The sequence below is a fragment of the Hyperolius riggenbachi genome, chromosome 9 (assembly GCF_040937935.1).
Source record: "Hyperolius riggenbachi isolate aHypRig1 chromosome 9, aHypRig1.pri, whole genome shotgun sequence".
In the NCBI taxonomy this organism is placed as follows: Eukaryota; Metazoa; Chordata; class Amphibia; order Anura; family Hyperoliidae; genus Hyperolius; species Hyperolius riggenbachi.
This window is the reverse complement of record NC_090654.1, coordinates 33,963,530-33,983,401: the sequence shown is the minus strand read 5'-3', so window position 1 is coordinate 33,983,401 and position 19,872 is coordinate 33,963,530. Positions and strand designations below refer to the sequence as shown.

General features: G+C 46.3%; 1 protein-coding gene across 1 annotated transcript in view; it reads right to left on the bottom strand.

Moving 5' to 3' along the window:
* LOC137533413 (immunoglobulin superfamily DCC subclass member 3-like) overlaps window positions 1-19,872 on the bottom strand; it is a 67,893-nt gene that overhangs the window by 16,651 nt on the left and 31,370 nt on the right. The window contains exon 8 of the mRNA XM_068254809.1: window positions 7,890-8,140. Within this exon, the coding sequence (XP_068110910.1) occupies window positions 7,890-8,140 (251 nt within the window). The remainder of the gene's footprint in view (window positions 1-7,889; window positions 8,141-19,872) is intronic.

The window sequence follows — 19,872 nt, the reverse complement described above, 5'->3', positions numbered from 1 at the left end:
AGCACAAGGTGTGCAATACTCCGAGACATGGCCAAGGTAAGAAAGGCTGAAAGACGACCACCACTGAACAAGACACACAAGCTGAAACGTCAAGACTGGGCCAAGAAATATCTCAAGACTGATTTTTCTAAAGTTTAATGGACTGATGAAATGAGAGTGAGTCTTGATGGGCCAGATGGATGGGCCCGTGGCTGGATTGGTAAAGGGCAGAGAGCTCCAGTCCGACTCAGACGCCAGCAAGGTGGAGGTGGAGTACTGGTTTGGGCTGGTATCATCAAAGATGAGCTTGTGGGGCCTTTTCGGGTTGAGGATGGAGTCAAGCTCAACTCCCAGTCCTACTGCCAGTTTCTGGAAGACACCTTCTTCAAGCAGTGGTACAGGAAGAAGTGCATGACAATGCTCCATCACACGCGTCCAAGTACTCCACAGCGTGGCTGGCAAGAAAGGGTATAAAAGAAGAAAAACTAATGACATGGCCTCCTTGTTCACCAGATCTGAACCCCATTGAGAACCTGTGGTCCATCAATAAATGTGAGATTTACAAGGAGGGAAAACAGTACACCTCTCTGAACAGTGTCTGGGAGGCTGTGGTTGCTGCTGCACGCAATGTTGATGGTGAACAGATCAAAACACTGACAGAATCCATGGATGGCAGGCTTTTGAGTGTCCTTGCAAAGAAAGGTGGCTATATTGGTCACTGATTTGTTTTTGTTTTGTTTTTGAATGTCAGAAATGTATATTTGTCAATGTTGAGATGTTATATTGGTTTCACTGGTAAAAATAAATAATTGAAATGGGTATATATTTGTTTTTTTGTTAAGTTGCCAAATAATTATGCACAGTAATAGTCACCTGCACACACAGATAGCGCCCTAAAATAGCTAAAACTGAAAACAAACTTAAAACTACTTTCAAAATTATTCCTCAAAAATACAACTTGCCTAATAATTCTTCACTCCCTGTATGTGTAGTACAGCTAAAAAATAAAACATTGGGAGCAGAGTCTAATATGGTTTCCAGTACAGGAAGAGTTAAGACACTCTAGTTGTTATCTATGCAAAACAAGCCATTCAGCTCTATGACTTTCAAAGTCGCAGAGAGCTCTGTTATCTGAAGTTTATTATCTCAGCTGTCAGGCTTTTTCTTCTGCAGAGAGCAGTTCAGGACAGATCAAATGTTCACAGCCTGCTCTGTAACAATCATTTAGATTGCTGAGTAGTGGGGAAACTGCAAATATTAGAGAATGATGCAATATATAACTGAAAATAAAAATATGAGGATATTTTCTTTGCTTCTAATATTCTAGTAATTATCCGTACTACACAACCAATTTATTATATTATCATTTTTTTTTCGCTTCACGTTAAAGTGGCACGTTACAACAACATGTAACGCACAATAACTTACAACAATGAAAAATCAATGGGCTGTTCACAGTTCAGACATTGTGTTGGTGTCTAACGCTGCACGTTAACCACTTAACGACCGCCCCCAGCCGATGGGCGGCGGCAAAGTCCGGGCCCAAACGACCGCAATACGCCCATCGGCGGGGGCGGCTGCGGGAGTGGCTATGCGGCGATCGCGTCATTTGTGACGCAATCAGCCGCCGGGGACTGGCTCCGCCCACCGCTCGCTGTAACCCGCCGGCCGTTCGGAAGCGCCGGCGGGTTACTAGCTGCCCGATCGCCGCACGGAAAGTGTATAATAGGCTTTGTAATGTATACAAAGCCTATTATACTGGCTGCCTCCTGCCCTGGTGGTCCCAGTGTCCGAGGGACCACCAGGGCAGGCTGCAGCCACCCTAGTCTGCACCCAAGCACACTGATTTCCCCCCCCCTGCCCCCTGATCGCCCACAGCACCCCTCAGACCCCCCCCCCTGCCCACCCCCCAGACCACTGTTTGCACCCAATCACCCCCCTAATCACCCATCAATCACTCCCTGTCACTATCTGTCAACGCTATTTTTTTTTTTAGTCCCTAATCTGCCCCCTACTCCCTCCTGATCACCCCCCCCACCCCTCAGATTCTCCCCAGACCCCCCCCAGACCCCCCCCCCCCCCCGTGTACTGTATGCATCTATCCCCCCTGATCACCTGTCAATCACCTGTCAATCACCTGTCAATCACCTGTCAATCACCCGTCAATCACCCCCTGTCACTGCCACCCATCAATCAGCCCCTAACCTGCCCCTTGCGGGCAATCTGATCACCCACCCACACCAATAGATCGCCCGCAGATCCGACATCAGATCACCTCCCAAATGCAGTGTTTCCATCTCTTCTCTCCTCTAAACACCCACTAATTACCCATCAATCACCCATCAATCACCCCCTATCACCACCTGTCACTGTTACCCATCAGATTAGACCCTAATCTGCCCCTTGCCGGCACCCAATCACCCGCCCACACGCTCAGATTGCCCTCAGACCCCCCCTTATCAATTCGCCAGTGCAATATTTACATCTGTTATTCCCTGTAATAACCCACTGATCACCTGTCAATCACCTATCAATCACCCCCTGTCACTGCCACCCATCAATCACCCCCTGTCACTGCCACCCATCAATCAGCCCCTAACCTGCCCCTTGCGGGCAATCTGATCACCCACCCACACCAATAGATCGCCCGCAGATCCGACATCAGATCACCTCCCAAGTGCAGTGTTTACATCTCTTCTCTCCTCTAAACACCCACTAATTACCCATCAATCACCTATCAATCACCCCCTATCACCACCTGTCACTGTTACCCATCAGATTAGACCCTAATCTACCCCTTGCGGGCACCCAATCACCCGCCCACACGCTCAGATTGCCCTCAGACCCCCCTTTATCAATTCGCCAGTGCAATATTTACATCTGTTATTCCCTGTAATAACCCACTGATCACCTGTCAATCACCTATCAATCACCCCCTGTCACTGCCACCCATCAATCACCCCCTGTCACTGCCACCCATCAATCAGCCCCTAACCTGCCTCTTGCGGGCAATCTGATCACCCACCCACACCAATAGATCGCCCGCAGATCCGACATCAGATCACCTCCCAAGTGCAGTGTTTACATCTCTTCTCTCCTCTAAACACCCACTAATTACCCATCAATCACCCCCTATCACCACCTGTCACGGTTACCCATCAGATTAGACCCTAATCTGCCCCTTGCGGGCACCCAATCGACCGCCCACACCTCAGAACGTCCTCTGACCCCAGCCCTGATCACCTCGCTAGTGCATTGCTTGCATCTATTTCCCCCCTCTAATCACACCTTGAGACACCCATCAATCACCTCCTGTCACCCCCTAGCACACCTTCCCATCAGATCAGGCCCTAATTTGCCCCGTGTGGGCTCCTGATCACTCGGCCAAACCCTCAGGTCCCCCTCAGACCCCCTTCCGATCACCTCCCCAGTGCATTGATTGCATCTATTTTCCCCTCTAACCGCCCCCTGAGACACCCATCAATCACCTCCTGTCACCCCCTAGCACTCCTATCCATCAGATCAGGCCCAAAACATCCTGTCATCTAAGAGGCCACCCTGCTTATGACCGGTTCCACAAAATTTGCCCCCTCATAGACCACCTGTCATCAAAATTTGCAGATGCTTATACCCCTGATCAGTCATTTTGAGAAATTTGGTTTCCAGACTACTCACAGTTTTGGGCCCGTAAAATGCCAGGGCAGTATAGGAACCCCACAAGTGACCCCATTTTAGAAAGAAGACACCCCAAGGTATTCTGTTAGGTGTATGATGAGTTCATAGAAGATTTTATTTTTTGTCAAAAGTTAGCGGAAATTAGATTTTTATTGTTTTTTTCACAAAGTGTCATTTTTCACTAACTTGTGACAAAAAATAAAATCTTCTATGAACTCACCATACCCCTAACGGAATACCTTTGGGTGTCTTCTTTCTAAAATGGGGTCACTTGTGGGGTTCCTATACTGCCCTGGCATTTTAGGGGCCCTAAACCGTGAGGAGTAGTCTAGAAAACAAATGCCTCAAAATGACCTGTGAATAGGACGTTGGGCCCCTTAGCGCACCTAGGCTGCAAAAAAGTGTCACACATGTGGTATCGCCATACTCAGGAGAAGTAGTATAATGTGTTTTGTGGTGTATTTTTACACATACCCATGCTGGGTGGGAGAAATCTCTCTGTAAATGGACAATTGTGTGTAAAAAAAATCAAAAATGTGTCATTTACAGAGATATTTCTCCCACCCAGCATGGTTATATGTAAGAATACATCACAAAACACATTATACTACTTCTTCTGAGTACGGCGATACCACATGTGTGACACTTTTTTGCAGCCTAACTGTGCTAAGGGGCCCAAAGTCCAATGAGTACATTTAGGGTTTCACAGGTCATTTTGAGACATTTGGGTTCAAGACTACTCCTCACATTTTAGGGCCCCTAAAATGCCAGGGCAGTATAGGAACCCCACAAGTGACCCCATTTTAGAAAGAAGACACCCCAAGGTATTCTGTTAGGTGTATGATGAGTTCATTGAAGATTTTATTTTTTGTCACAAGTTAGCGGAAATTGATATGTATTGTTTTTTTTTTTTTTCACAAAGTGTCATTTTCCGCTAACTTGTGACAAAAAAAAAATCTTCTATGAACTCACCATACTCCTAACAGAATACCTTGGGGTGTCTTCTTTCTAAAATGGGGTCACTTGTGGGGTTCCTATACTGCCCTGGCATTTTAGGGGCCCTAAACCGTGAGCAGTAGTCTAGAATCCAAAGGCCTCAAAATGACCTGTGAATAGGACGTTAGGCCCCTTAGCGCACCTAGGTTGCAAAAAAGTGTCACACATGTGGTATCGCCGTACTCAGAAGAAGTAGTATATTGTGTTTTGGGGTGTATTTTTACACATACCCATGCTGGGTGGGAGAAATATCTCTGTAAAAGGACAATTGTGTGTAAAAAAAATCAAACAATTGTCATTTACAGAGATATTTCTCCCACCCAGCATGGGTATGTGTAAAAATACACCCCAAAACACATTATACTACTTCTCCTGAGTACGGCGGTACCACATGTGTGGCACTTTTTTGCACCCTAAGTGCGCTAAGAGGCCCAAAGTCCAATGAGTACCTTTAGGATTTCACAGGTCATTTTGCGACATTTGGTTTCAAGACTACTCCTCACGGTTTAGGGCCCCTAAAATGCCAGGGCAGTATAGGAACCCCACAAATGACCCCATTTTAGAAAGAAGACACCCCAAGGTATTCCGTTAGGAGTATGGTGAGTTCATAGAAGATTTTATTTTTTGTCACAAGTTAGCGGAAAATGACACTTTGTGAAAAAAAAAAATTAAAATCAATTTCCGCTAACTTGTGACAAAAAAAAAATCTTCTATGAACTCACCATCCTCCTAACGGAATACCTTGGGGTGTCTTCTTTCTAAAATGGGGTAATTTGTGGGGTTCCTATACTGTCCTGGCATTTTAGGGGCCCTAAACCGTGAGGAGTAGTCTTGAAACGAAATTTCTCAAAATGACCTGTGAAATCCTAAAGGTACTCATTGAACTTTGGGCCCCTTAGCGCAGTTAGGGTGCAAAAAAGTGCCACACATGTGGTATCGCCGTACTCAGGAGAAGTAGTATAATGTGTTTTGGGGTGTATTTTTCCACATACCCATGCTGAGTGGGAGAAATATTTCTATAAATAGACAATTGTGTGTAAAAAAAATAAAACAATTGTCATTTATGGAGATATTTCTCCCACCCAGCATGGGTATGTGTAAAAATACACCCCAAAACACATTATACTACTACTCCTGAGTACGGCAATACCACATGTGTGGCACTTTTTTGCAGCCTAACTGCGCTAAGGGGCCAAAAGTCCAATGAGCATCTTTAGGCTTTACAGGGGTGCTTACAATTAGGCACCCCCCAAAATGCCAGGACAGTGAACACACCCCACAAATGACCCCATTTTGGAAAGTAGACACTTCAAGGTATTCAGAGAGGAGCATAGTGAGTCCGTGGCAGATTTCATTTTTTTTTGTCGCAAGTTAGAAGAAATGGAAACTTTTTTTTTTTCTTTTTTTTGTCAGAAAGTGTCATTTTCCGCTAACTTGTGACAAAAAATAAAATCTTCTATGAACTCACCATGCCTCTCACTGAATACTTTGGGATGTCTTCTTTCCAAAATGGGGTCATTTGGGGGGTATTTGTACTATCCTGGAATTTTAGCCCCTCATGAAACCTGACAGGTGCGCAGAAAAGTCAGAGATGCTTGAAAATGGGAAAATTCACTTTTTGCACCATAGTTTGTAAACGCTATAACTTTTACCCAAACCAATAAATATACACTGAATGGGGTTTTTTTTTATCAAAAACATGTTTGTCCACATTTTTCGCGCTGCATGTATACAGAAATTTTACTTTATTTGAAAAATGTCAGCACAGAAAGTTAAAAAAATCATTTTTTGCCAAAATTCATGTCTTTTTTGCTGAATATAATAAAAAGTAAAAATCGCAGGAGCAATCAAATAGCACCAAAAGAAAGCTGTATTAGTGACAAGAAAAGGAGGTAAAATTCATTTAGGTGGTAGGTTGTATGAGCGAGCAATAAACCGTGAAAGCTGCAGTGGTCTGAATGGAGAAAAAGGCTCTGGTCCTTAAGGGGCGAAAAGACTGTGGTCCTGAAGTGGTTAAATGAAAGTGCTGCATGCTGTGCATTATACACGTTTTTAGCTGCGTTAGACTGCACATGATCAGTAATGTTTTTTATTTTTGTAACGCATGCGTCGTTTTCGTTCTATCACTGTGCGACGAAAACGGCGCACCAAATGCAGGGCTAAAGAATGCACTATAACGTCCAAGTTATAGTGCACAATGCTTTGCGTTAGGGGCACATTGTGCAACCTTAACGTCGCATCAAACGCAACGTCTTACAGTGTAAGGGCTGGTTCAGACGGACGTTTGGAGGCGTTGCGTTTGCTGGCGTCGCGTTCAGCAGCGTTCGTGTGCGTTTGGATGCGGTCGCGTTTTTTCTTCCCCTAGGGGGACATTAGCCGTCGCGGTTAACCTCCCTGGAAGCTACATGTAGCTTCCAGGGGCTCCTTGAACGCCATAGAAAATCGGGACCCAAACGCCGCGTTTGTGTAAACGCGCTTGAAAGCTTGGTACAAACGCTCCCATTCACTTGAATGGGAGCGTTTAACACCAAGCCCTGAACGCTGGCTGTAAACGCTCTGCAAACGTCTGTCTGAACCAGCCCTAAGAGGCCTAAGGGAGGAAATAACATCAGGATTGGCTTCAGTCAGAGAGAAGCAAAATGAAAAATGCCAGGAACATTATTTACTATATAACATTCACTGAAATAAAAATGTGGACAGTACAATGCACACAGTATGCTATGTAAGAAGAACAAGTAGTTATCTACTTAAATATGTGTTTTTTTTCCTGGGATGGTAGTAGGCTGTCCCTGCTGCTTTAATGTTTCCTTTATTCTTTTGCCTGAACCTAGGCAGGTGCTTGGGGCCTGGTGGGTGTCAAGGGGCCCACCTGTCACCTTCTCTGACCTCTCTCCACTTCAGCTCATCAAAAAGACCACACAGGGCCCCAAAAGGACCACACAGGGCCCCAAACCTACTACCTTGCCTAGGGACCCATTACATCTTAATCCATCTCTGACGTTAAGAGTCGTGATTGCTACTTTTCCTCACCAGAAAGGAACAAATTTGCAAGTGGCGATGTTTTCTATCCCATAATACATTGCTCAGATTGAAATGACTGATGACGGTAGAACAGGCTGCAAAGTGACAGAAGTGACGAACTGGCCACTTCCTGTACCGTGTGGGGGACATTCCTATACACCCCCTGTACACTGAGATTTACAGCTTAGCGTTACTTTATTCCCACCTCCACGACTCACCCTCAGCCCTGCGGATGTGAAGCACATATCCGATGATCCCGTCTGTATCCGCCGGCGACGGCCGATTCCATGCCACCTGAATGGCGGTGCTGGTAATGGGGAAGGCGATCACTTTCTCGGGCAGCTTCGGGGCATCTTGTGGCAGAGAGATTGCCAGACGGGCGCTGGCTTGGTTAGTCCCAGCACTGTTCTCGGCAATACATTGATAGAGCGCCTCATCAGAATAGGTGACCCGCAGGATGGTCAGAGTACTGCAGAGACAAATGCATCCTATCAGTGTTACTTAAAGTGGACCTAAACTCTTGTACAGGACAGAAGGAAAACAGAGAGAACTGCACCCTGTATGTATTTAGATAGTTTAGCCCAATTCCCCCTCATCTGTGACTAATCACCAATTTAAACCTCCTAGCCGTGTCAGCTGGCTGCCGCGGTAGAGCAGCTAATTTGTAAACAGGATGTTAACAATATGTCTGCTTCCTTTAAAGCAGGAAGTAGACACACTGCAGAATTATTGCAGGATTTGTATCAGCTGTAAGAAAGAAATGTTTTTCTTTAACCACTTGAGGACCCACCCTTTACCCCCCCCCTTAACGACCAGCACTGTTGTTGCTGATCTGTGCTGGGTGGGCTCTCCAGCCCCCAGCACAGATCAGCGTGCAGGCAGAGCGACCAGATCGCCCCCCTTTTTTCCCCACTAGGGGGATGATGTGCTGGGGGGGGTCTGATCGCTCCTGCCTGCGGGTGTTGCGGGGGGGGGGGGCACCTCAAAGCCCCCCTCCGCGGCGAAATCCTCCCCCTCCCTCTCCTACCTGGCCCCCCTGGTGTTCCGGGCTGCACAGGACGCTATCCGTCCTGTGCAGCCAGTGACGGGACGTCCCCTGTCACATGGCGGCGATCCCCGGCCGCTGATTGGCCGGGGATCGCCGATCTGCCTTACGGCGCTGCTGCGCAGCAGCGCCGTACAAATGTAAACAAAGCGGATTATTTCCGCTTGTGTTTACATTAACCACTTGAGGACCTAGGGCTTTACCCCCCTTAAGGACCGGCCACTTTTTTTCCATTCAGACCACTGCAGCTTTCACGGTTTATTGCTCGCTCATACAACCTACCACCTAAATGAATTTTGGCTCCTTTTCTTGTCACTAATAAAGCTTTCTTTTGATGCTATTTGATTGCTCCTGCGATTTTTACTTTTTATTATATTCATCAAAAAAGACATGAATTTTGGCAAAAAAATGATTTTTTTAACTTTCTGTGCTGACAGTTTTCAAATAAAGTAAAATTTCTGTATACATGCAGCGCGAAAAATGTGGACAAACATGTTTTTGATAAAAAAAAACCCCATTCAGTGTATATTTATTGGTTTGGGTAAAAGTTATAGCGTTTACAAACTATGGTGCCAAAAGTGAATTTTCCCATTTTCAAGCATCTCTGACTTTTCTGACCCCCTGTCATGTTTCATGAGGGGCTAGAATTCCAGGATAGTATAAATACCCCCCAAATGACCCCATTTTGGAAAGAAGACATCCCAAAGTATTCACTGAGAGGCATAGTGAGTTCATAGAAGATATTATTTTTTGTCACAAGTAAGCGGAAAATGACACTTTGTGAGGAAAAAAAAAAAAAAAAAAAGTTTCCATTTCTTCTAACTTGCGACAAAAAAAAATGAAATCTGCCACGGACTCACCATGCCCCTCTCTGAATACCTTGAAGGGTCTACTTTCCAAAATGGGATCATTTGTGGGGTGTGTTTACTGTCCTGACATTTTGGGGGGTGCTAAATTGTAAGCACCCCTGTAAAGCCTAAAGGTGCTCATTGGACTTTGGACCCCTTAGCGCAGTTAGGCTGCAAAAAAGTGCCACACATGTGGTATTGCCGTACTCAGGAGAAGTAGTATAATGTGTTTTGGGGTGTATTTTTACACATACCCATGCTGGGTGGGAGAAATATCTCTGTAAATGACAATTTGTTAATTTTTTTTACACACAATTGTCCATTTACAGAGATATTTCTCCCACTCAGCATGGGTATGTGTAAAAATACACCACAAAACACATTATACTACTTCTCCTGAGTACGGCGATACCACATGTGTGGCACTTTTTTGCACCCTAACTGCGCTAAAGGGCCCAAAGTCCAATGAGTACCTTTAGGATTTCACAGGTCATTTTGAGAAATTTCGTTTCAAGACTACTCCTCACGGTTTAGGGCCCCTAAAATGCCAGGGCAGTATAGGAACCCCACAAATGACCCCATTTTAGAAAGAAGACACCCCAAGGTATTCCGTTAGTAGTATGGCGAGTTCATAGAAGATTTTATTTTTTGTCACAAGTTAGCGGAAAATGACACTTTGTGAAAAAACACAATTAAAATCAATTTCCGCTAACTTTTGACAAAAAATAAAATCTTCTATGAACTCACCATACTCCTAACGGAATACCTTGGGGTGTCTTCTTTCTAAAATGGGGTCATTTGTGGGGTTCCTATACTGCCCTGGCATTTTAGGGGCCCTAAACCGTGAGGAGTAGTCTTGAAACCAAATGTCGCAAAATGACCTGTGAAATCCTAAAGGTACTCATTGGACTTTGGGCCCTTTAGCGCAGTTAGGGTGCAAAAAAGTGCCACACATGTGGTATCGCCATACTCGGGAGAAGTAGTAAAATGTGTTTTGGGGTGTATTTTTACACATACCCATGCTGGGTGGGAGAAATACCTCTGTAAATGGACAATTGTGTGTAAAAAAAATCAAAAGATTGTCATTTACAGAGGTATTTCTCCCACCCAGCATGGGTATGTGTAAAAATACACCCCAAAACACATTGTACTACTTCTCCCGAGTACGGCGATACCACATGTGTGGCACTTTTTTGCACCCTAACTGCACTAAGGGGCCCAAAGTCCAATGAGTACCTTTAGGATTTCACAGGTCATTTTTGTTTCAAGACTACTCCTCACGGTTTAGGGCCCCTAAAATGCCAGGGCAGTATAGGAACCCCACTAATGACCCCATTTTAGAAAGAAGACACCCCAAGGTATTCCGTTAGGAGTATGGTGAGTTCATAGAAGTTTTTATTTTTTTGTCACAAGTTAGCGGAAATTGATTTTAATAGTTTTTTTTCACAAAGTGTCATTTTCCGCTAACTTGTGACAAAAAATAAAATCTTCTATGAACTCACCATACTCCGTACGGAATACCTTTGGGTGTCTTCTTTCTAGAATGGGGTCATTTGTGGGGTTCCTATACTGCCCTGGCATTTTAGGGGCCCTAAACCGTGAGGAGTAGTCTTGAAACCAAATGTCGCAAAATGACCTGTGAAATCCTAAAGGTACTCATTGGACTTTGGGCCCCTTAGCGTACTTAGGGTGTAAAAAAGTGCCACACATGTGGTACCGCTGTACTCAGGAGAAGTAGTATAATGCGTTTTGGGGTGTATTTTTACACATACCCATGCTAAGTGGGAGAAATATCTCTGTAAATGACAATTGTTTGATTTTTTTACACACAATTGTCCATTTACATAGAAATTTCTCCCACCCAGCATGGGTATGTGTAAAAATACACCCCAAAACACATTATACTACTTTTCCTGAGTACGGCGGTACCACATGTGTGACACTTTTTTGCAGCCTAGGTGCGCTAAGGGGCCCAACGTCCTATTCACAGGTCATTTTGAAGCATTTGTTTTCTAGACTACTCCTCGCGGTTTAGGGCCCCTAAAATGCCAGGGCAGTATAGGAACCCCACTAATGACCCCATTTTAGAAAGAAGACACCCCAAGGTATTCCGTTAGGAGTATGGTGAGTTCATAGAAGTTTTTATTTTTTTGTCACAAGTTAGCGGAAATTGATTTTAATAGTTTTTTTTCACAAAGTGTCATTTTCCGCTAACTTGTGACAAAAAATAAAATCTTCTATGAACTCACCATACTCCGTACGGAATACCTTTGGGTGTCTTCTTTCTAGAATGGGGTCATTTGTGGGGTTCCTATACTGCCCTGGCATTTTAGGGGCCCTAAACCGTGAGGAGTAGTCTTGAAACCAAATGTCGCAAAATGACCTGTGAAATCCTAAAGGTACTCATTGGACTTTGGGCCCCTTAGCGTACTTAGGGTGTAAAAAAGTGCCACACATGTGGTACCGCTGTACTCAGGAGAAGTAGTATAATGCGTTTTGGGGTGTATTTTTACACATACCCATGCTAAGTGGGAGAAATATCTCTGTAAATGACAATTGTTTGATTTTTTTACACACAATTGTCCATTTACATAGAAATTTCTCCCACCCAGCATGGGTATGTGTAAAAATACACCCCAAAACACATTATACTACTTTTCCTGAGTACGGCGGTACCACATGTGTGACACTTTTTTGCAGCCTAGGTGCGCTAAGGGGCCCAACGTCCTATTCACAGGTCATTTTGAAGCATTTGTTTTCTAGACTACTCCTCGCGGTTTAGGGCCCCTAAAATGCCAGGGCAGTATAGGAACCCCACAAGTGACCCCATTTTAGAAAGAAGACACCCCAAGGTATTCCGTTAGGTGTATGGCGAGTTCATAGAAGATTTTATTTTTTGTCACAAGTTAGTGAAAAATGACACTTTGTGAAAAAAAACCAATAAAAATTAATTTCCGCTAACTTTTGACAAAAAATTAAATCTTCTATGAACTCGTCATACACCTAACATAATACCTTGGGGTGTCTTTTTTTTCTAAAATGGGGTCACTTGTGGGGTTCCTATACCGCCCTGGCATTTTACAGGCCCAAAACCGTGAGTAGTCTGGAAACCAAATGTCTCAAAATGACTGTTCAGGGGTATAAGCATCTGCAAATTTTGATGACAGGTGGTCTATGAGGGGGCGAATTTTGTGGAACCGGTCATAAGCAGGGTGGCCTTTTAGATGACAGGTTGTATTAGGCCTGATCTGATGGATAGGAGTGCTAGGGGGGTGACAGGAGGTGATTGATGGGTGTCTCAGGGGGTGGTTAGAGGGGAAAATAGATGCAATCCATGCACTGGGGAGGTGATCGGAAGGGGGTCTGAGGGTTTGGCCGAGTGATCAGGAGCCCACACGGGGCAAATTGGGGCCTGATCTGATGGGTAGGTGTGCTAGGGGGTGACAGGAGGTGATTGATGGGTGTCTCAAGGTGTGATTAGAGGGGGGAATGGATGCAAGCAATGCACTGGCGAGGTGATCAGGGCTGGGGTCTGAGGGCATTCTGAGGGTGTGGGCGGGTGATTGAGTGCCCTAGGGGCAGATAGGGGTCTAATCTGATAGGTAGCAGTGACAGGGGGTGATTGATGGGTAATTAGTGGGTGTTTAGGGTAGAGAATAGATGGAAACACTGCGCTTGGGTGGTGATCTGATGTCGGATCTGCGGGCGATCTATTGGTGTGGGTGGGTGATCAGTTTGCCCGCAAGGGGCAGGTTAGGGGCTGATTGATGGGTGGCAGTGACAGGGGGTGATTGATGGGTGGCAGTGACAGGGGGTGATTGATGGGTGGCAGTGACAGGGGGTGATTGATGGGTGATTGATAGGTGATTGACAGGTAATCAGTGGGTTATTACAGGGGAGAACAGATGTAAATATTGCACTGGCGAATTGATAAGGGGGGGTCTGAGGGCAATCTGAGCGTGTAGGCGGGCGATTGGGTGCCCGCAAGGGGCAGATTAGGGTCTGATCTGATAGGTAACAGTGACAGGTGGTGATAGGGAGCGATTGATGGGTAATTAGTGGGTGTTTAGAGGAGAGAATAGATGGAAACACTGCGCTTGGGTGGTGATCTGATGTCGGATCTGCGGGCGATCTATTGGTGTGGGTGGGTGATCAGATTGCCCGCAAGGGGCAGGTTAGGGGCTGATTGTTGGGTGGCAGTGACAGGGGGTGATTGATGGGTGATAGGTGATTGGCAGGTGATTGACAGGTGATCAGTGGGTTATTACAGGGAAGGACAGATGTAATTAATGCACTGGCGAATTGATAAGGGGGGGGGGGTCTGAGGGCAATCTGAGCGTGTGGGCGGGTGATTGGGTGCCCGCAAGGGGCAGATTAGGGTCTGATCTGATAGGTAACAGTGACAGGTGGTGATAGGGGGTGATTGATGGGTAATTAGTGGGTGTTTAGAGAAGATAACAGATGTAAACGATACATTTGGGAGGTAATCTGACGGCGGGTTTGCGGGCGATCTAATGGTGTGGGTGGGTGATCAGATTGCCCGCAAGGGGCAGGTTAGGGGCTGATTGATGGGTGGCAGTGACAGGGGGTGACAGGGGGTGATTGATGGGTGATAGGTGATTGGCAGGTGATTGACAGGTGATCAGTGGGTTATTACAGGGAAGAACAGATGTAATTAATGCACTGGTGAATTGATAAGGGGGGGTCAGAGGGCAATCTGAGCGTGTGGGCGGGTGATTGGGTGCCCGCAAGGGGCAGATTAGGGTCTGATCTGATAGGTAAAAGTGACAAGTGGTGATAGGGGGTGATTGATGGGTGATTGATGGGTAATTAGTGGGTGTTTAGAGGAGAGAATAGATGTAAACAATGGATTTGGGAGGTGATCTGATGTCGGATCTGTGGGCGATCTATTGGTGTGGGGGGGTGATCAGATTGCCCGCAAGGGGCAGGTTAGGGGCTGATTGATGGGTGGCAGTGACAGGGGGTGATTGACGGGTGATTGATGGGTGATTGACGGGTGATTGACAGGTGATTGACAGGTGATTGACAGGTGATCAGGGGGATAGATGCATACAGTAAACAGGGGGGGGTGGTCTGGGGGGGGGGTCTGGGGAGAATCTGAGGGGTGGGGGGTGATCAGGAGGGGGCAGGGAGCAGGGGGGGGGGATAAAAAAAAAATAGCGTTGACAGATAGTGACAGGGAGTGATTGATGGGTGATTAGGGGGGTGATTGGGTGCAAACAGGGGTCTGGGGGGTGGGCAGGGGGGGGGTCTGATGGGTGCTGTGGGCGATCTGGGGCAGGGGGGGGAGAAATCAGTGTGCTTGGGTGCAGACTAGGGTGGCTGCAGCCTGCCCTGGTGGTCCCTCGGACACTGGGACCACCAGGGCAGGAGGCAGCATGTATAATACACTTTGTAAACATTACAAAGTGTATTATACACTTTGTATGCGGCGATCGCGGGGTTAACATCCCGCCGGCGCTTCCGTATAGCCGGCGGGATGTTGCGGCGAGCGAACGGTGACAGGCGCCGGCGGAGGATCGCGTCACGGATGACGCGATCGCTCCGCCCATGCCCTTAAATGGACCGCCGCCTCTGTGGGTGAGGCCGTCCTGCAGGGCTCCACTTCCCCGCCGCCCCTGTGTAGTGGGCGGTCGGGAAGTGGTTAAGCCTGTGAGCCGCCATCGGCGGCCCGCAGGCTATTCACGGAGCCCCCCGCCGTGAATTGACAGGAAGCAGCCGCTCGCACGAGCGGCTGCTTCCTGATTAATCAGCCTGCAGCTGGCGACGCAATACTGCGTCGCTGGTCCTGCAGCTGCCACTTTGCCGACGCGCGTTATGAGTGCGCGGTCGGCAAGTGGTTAAAGGTTATTATGCTGTTGCTTATCTTTTACAGCAAAGAGGAAGTTCTGAGTTCAGGTCCGCTTTAAAGGGAACCTGAAGCGAGTAAAATTATTTAAAACAAACACATGCCGTAGCTGCAAATGAATATTACATACTAACCTCACCGTCCGTTCCTTTCAGAAGCTCACCATTTTCTTCTTACAGTGATCCCTTCCAGTTCTGACAATATTTTGTCAGAAATGAAATATACCAGTTGCTGTCAGTTATATATCAGCAGCTGTCAGTTACAACTGAATGTGCAAGGTAATGTCCATGTTCCCCTATGGCTCAAGTGGGTGATATTACAGTTTAACAGTGTGCTGACCAGGAAGCTGTTATGGGGTAATGGCCATTTTTAAAATGGAGGACGGAGAATTCCATTGATCACAGTGGACAAATGGGGTGCAGGAGAGGAGAAAGAAATTGAGTAGACTACACAGGAGTTAAGTATGACCTGTGTATGGTTATTTTGACTTTTTATTTTCAGTTCAGGTCCTTTTTCTTCCGAGGCCAAATGCTCCAAAAAAAAAAAAGTTAGATACCTGCATAACTTTGGGTTCCCGGCCGCTCATAGCCCCCCCCCCCCCCCCGAACGGCTCACGACCCCACGGCCAGGGTCGGGCTCTCCTGCCTGCATAAAGATGGCCGCCGGTGCTGGCCGCGGCTGCGCACTCCACATAGCCGCTAGTGCGGCTGCGCAGCTCTAAGGCCAACCCCCGATCCACGCTACAAGAAACAGCCGTTCGGGGGGCTATGAGCGGCGGGGACCCGGTGGAACGGCACGGAGGGCGCGGACGGTGTCCTCCGTGTCCTCTAAAGTTATGCAGGTATCTTTTTTGGGAACATTTGGCCTTGGAAGTCCTTTAAAGAGAAACTTAACTGAATTTAACTTCATGATTAAAGAGAACCCGAGGTGGGTTTGAAGAATATTATCTGCATACAGAGGCTGGATCTGCCTATACAGCCCAGCCTCTGTTGCTATCCCAAACCCCCCTAAGGTCCCCCTGCACTCTGCAATCCCTCATAAATCACAGCCACGCTGCTGACAAACAGCTTGTCAGAGCTGGCTGTGTTTATCTCTATAGTGTCAGTCTGCTGCTCTCCCCGCCTCCTGCAGAACTCCAGTCCCCGCCTGCATCCCTTCCCTCCCTGCTGATTGGAGGGAAGGGACGGGGGCAGGAACCAGAGCTATGCAGGAGGCGGGGGAGCAGCTGAGACTGACACTACAGATGTAAACACAGCCTCACAGCACGGCTGTGATTTATGAGGGATTGCAGAGTGCAGGGGGACCTTAGTGGGGTTTGGAATAGCAACAGAGGCTGGGCTGCATAGGCAGATCCAGCCTCTGTATGCAGATAACATTCTTTAAACACACCGCGGGTTCTCTTTAAAACTGTTTCTATTTTACAATGCTTATTTATAAATGGCAGTTGAGAATATTTGTTTACTGAGCAATCCAAAGCCAGTACAAAATATAACTGATCTCCCAGAATTCTCTGGGAGGAGAAGGCTTCATGACATCACAGCAGCTCTAGTCTAAACATCACTGGAAGTGATCCGTATATGCAGATAGGCACCCAGTTAACAAGTTAGAACTCTTTACTGAAGAAAAACATGCAGAGATATATCATACACAACCATCAGGAACTACAGCTTACATAGAACAGACAGGAACACAGAGAGAATACAGGAAATCACAATACCATAGAGATCCTCTCATCATTCTACAGACAGTGACATCTTGTGGTTGCTTTACTATACTGCAGTTTAGGCAATTCTGTTGATACTGCCAATAGGGAGGGCGATGCAACATACCAGTTTATAGCAATATAGATATAGGAAGCGTTTGTGATGCTGAAACTAGGATAATTCGCTAAGCGTTAGAAGGACCCTCCAGCAGAGCTGGATAATTGACAAGGCAAACCTGGGCAGTTGCCTAGGGCCTGGAGAATCTAGGGGCCTGGTGGATGCTAGTGGATCGCAGCGTAACCAAGCGTCCTGTTGGACATGAACCGGCCGTCGCCGATCCCACCTAAAGCCTTAGCACCCAGTTTCACTCCTGCCACCGCCTGCACAGCATGAGAAGGACTTCCGAGGCTATTTATTCTCGTAGCAGAAAAGCAGAGCCAGGAGGGGGTGGGCTTGGGCTTGAAAAGACATCACAGAAGATTAACTCAGCTATAATCATTCCATGGCAATGCTAGACTGAATGCTCAGTCTGAGTTTTGATCAGAGCTGATAACAAGAAGACTGAGCAGGGAAGGATGAAACAAAAAGCAGAGTAGATGTTTACGGTCATGTTCCCATTGATATATATGGTAAAATACACGAGGGTGCTTCCTCTCTGGTTCACTTTAAATGGGCACTATGATAAAAATGATTGGAGACTCTGAGAAAATTGCTAGGGTGTGTATATTAATACATTGACAATCCAACACACACCATGCAACCTTTAGAAAAATTGAAGAATTTCACAAAGTCTGGGACCCCTGGGCACTATTATCTTCCGATCTTATACCCCCTTAACCCTCCCTTCATCTCGCCAATTGGTTGTCTGGCTATCTGGTTGGTATATTGCCTCTAGGTCCTTGCCACTATTTTATGTATACGCCTCTACTTAATACTCATAGTATTACACTCATGTGGTCAACAATCTATCCCCCTTCCCCTACTGATAATGACCCCCCTAATCTCAATCGACAATCCTTGCTGTGATCCCTACATCCCCATCCCCACCCCTTCAAATTTTTCAAGTTATAATACGTAGTTTGTTTTTCAAGTGTTAATATCGATATTGTACAGTCTGAACAAGACACGAAGAACTTCCTACCAGCAGGCCGACACGTATACTCCTGAACATTCTTTTTAGGCTGCATTTCCACTTGTGCGGTGCGGAATCGCCGGGAAATCGCCGCATACGAAATCGCGTGCGGGTGCGATTTTGCATGCGTTTTTTCCCGCGATTTCGCATGCGATTTCGCATAGGGTAGTAGGTGGGTGATTTTAACCATGTCACATTACCTCCTATGCGAAATCGCATGCGAAACCGCGGGGGGAAACGCATGCCAAAACCGCATGCAATTTCCCTATTAAGATACATTGTATGCGATTCGCTTAGCGGTGTGCGGGGAGCGAATTCTGACGGCTCTGCCGTGCAGATTTTCCCTGCACACAAAAATGCTCAGCACAACGCACAAGTGGAAACAGGCCCATCCACTTGTATTGGCTGTGCGAATCCGCATGCGGACAACGCATGCTGATTCGCTATAGTGGAAATGAGCCCTTACAAACTTTTTCGACCCAGAACTTCTTCCGTCAACTCCTTCATACCTTTTCCACAAATGCGCTCTGAAACTGTCATTACACGTATTCACATACTTAACTATGTCTATCATGTTAATATTTCTTCTTTAATGAATCGCATGTTCTTGTTCAATTATTTTTTTCAATAAAAATAAGTGAAACGAAAAAAAAAAAAAAAAAATTTAAGAAAAATTTCCAGCATCAATAAAAATTGAGAAAAAATGGGAAATCCGGATTTTTCAGCCGAATGAAAAAAAAAAGTCTTCGATTTTTTTCTGGAGATCCAATCATATTTATCAAATTGCAGTATCATTTTATTGTATCGTGTGTGGCCACCTTAAGCTAGACTCCAAGGCAATTTACTGTTCTTAAAGCACACGTGAAGTGAGAGGAGTATTGAGGCTGACATATTTATTTCCTTTTAAACAATGCAGATTGCCTGGCCGTCCTGCTGAGCCTCTGCCTCTAATATTTTTAGCTATAGACCCCTGAACAAGCATGCAGCTTAGATGTTTCTGACTGAAGTCTGACTAGATTAGCTGCATGCTTGCTTCATCTGTGTGATTCAGAAACTACTAATGCCAGGATGATCAGCAAGACTGCCAGGCAACTGGTATTGTTTAAGGCTGCTTTCACAGTGGGACGTTACAGGTGCACGTTAGCGCAAAATCAATGGGCTGTTCACAGCGCCCACGTTGCGCTACAGTGTAATGCTGCACGTTCAATGAAAGTGCAGCATGCTGTGCGTTATAGGTGGTTTTAGCTGCGTTAGGCTGTTTGCACATGCTCAGTAGGGGAGAGTCGCTATTGTTCTTAGCCACATGGCTAATTAATATTCACTGCACTGTAGTGTTGTCCAGATCATTAACAATTCGGATCTTTTTTGTGAGTCGAATCATCCGGATCATCACAATGAAGGATTCGGGTTCACAGTGGATGTCTGGAAGAAACAGGAACTGCAGCTTCTGTGCACAAGCACAATCTTCCTGCTGCATCTCTCCCTTCCCCATTAGCACCCTCAATGTGCCCTCATTCTCCTGCACCTCTCACTCTGCTGCACCCCTGCTTCCTGCCTCCCTAGTAAAATGATTCAAAGATCCGGATCAAAGATCCGAATCTTTT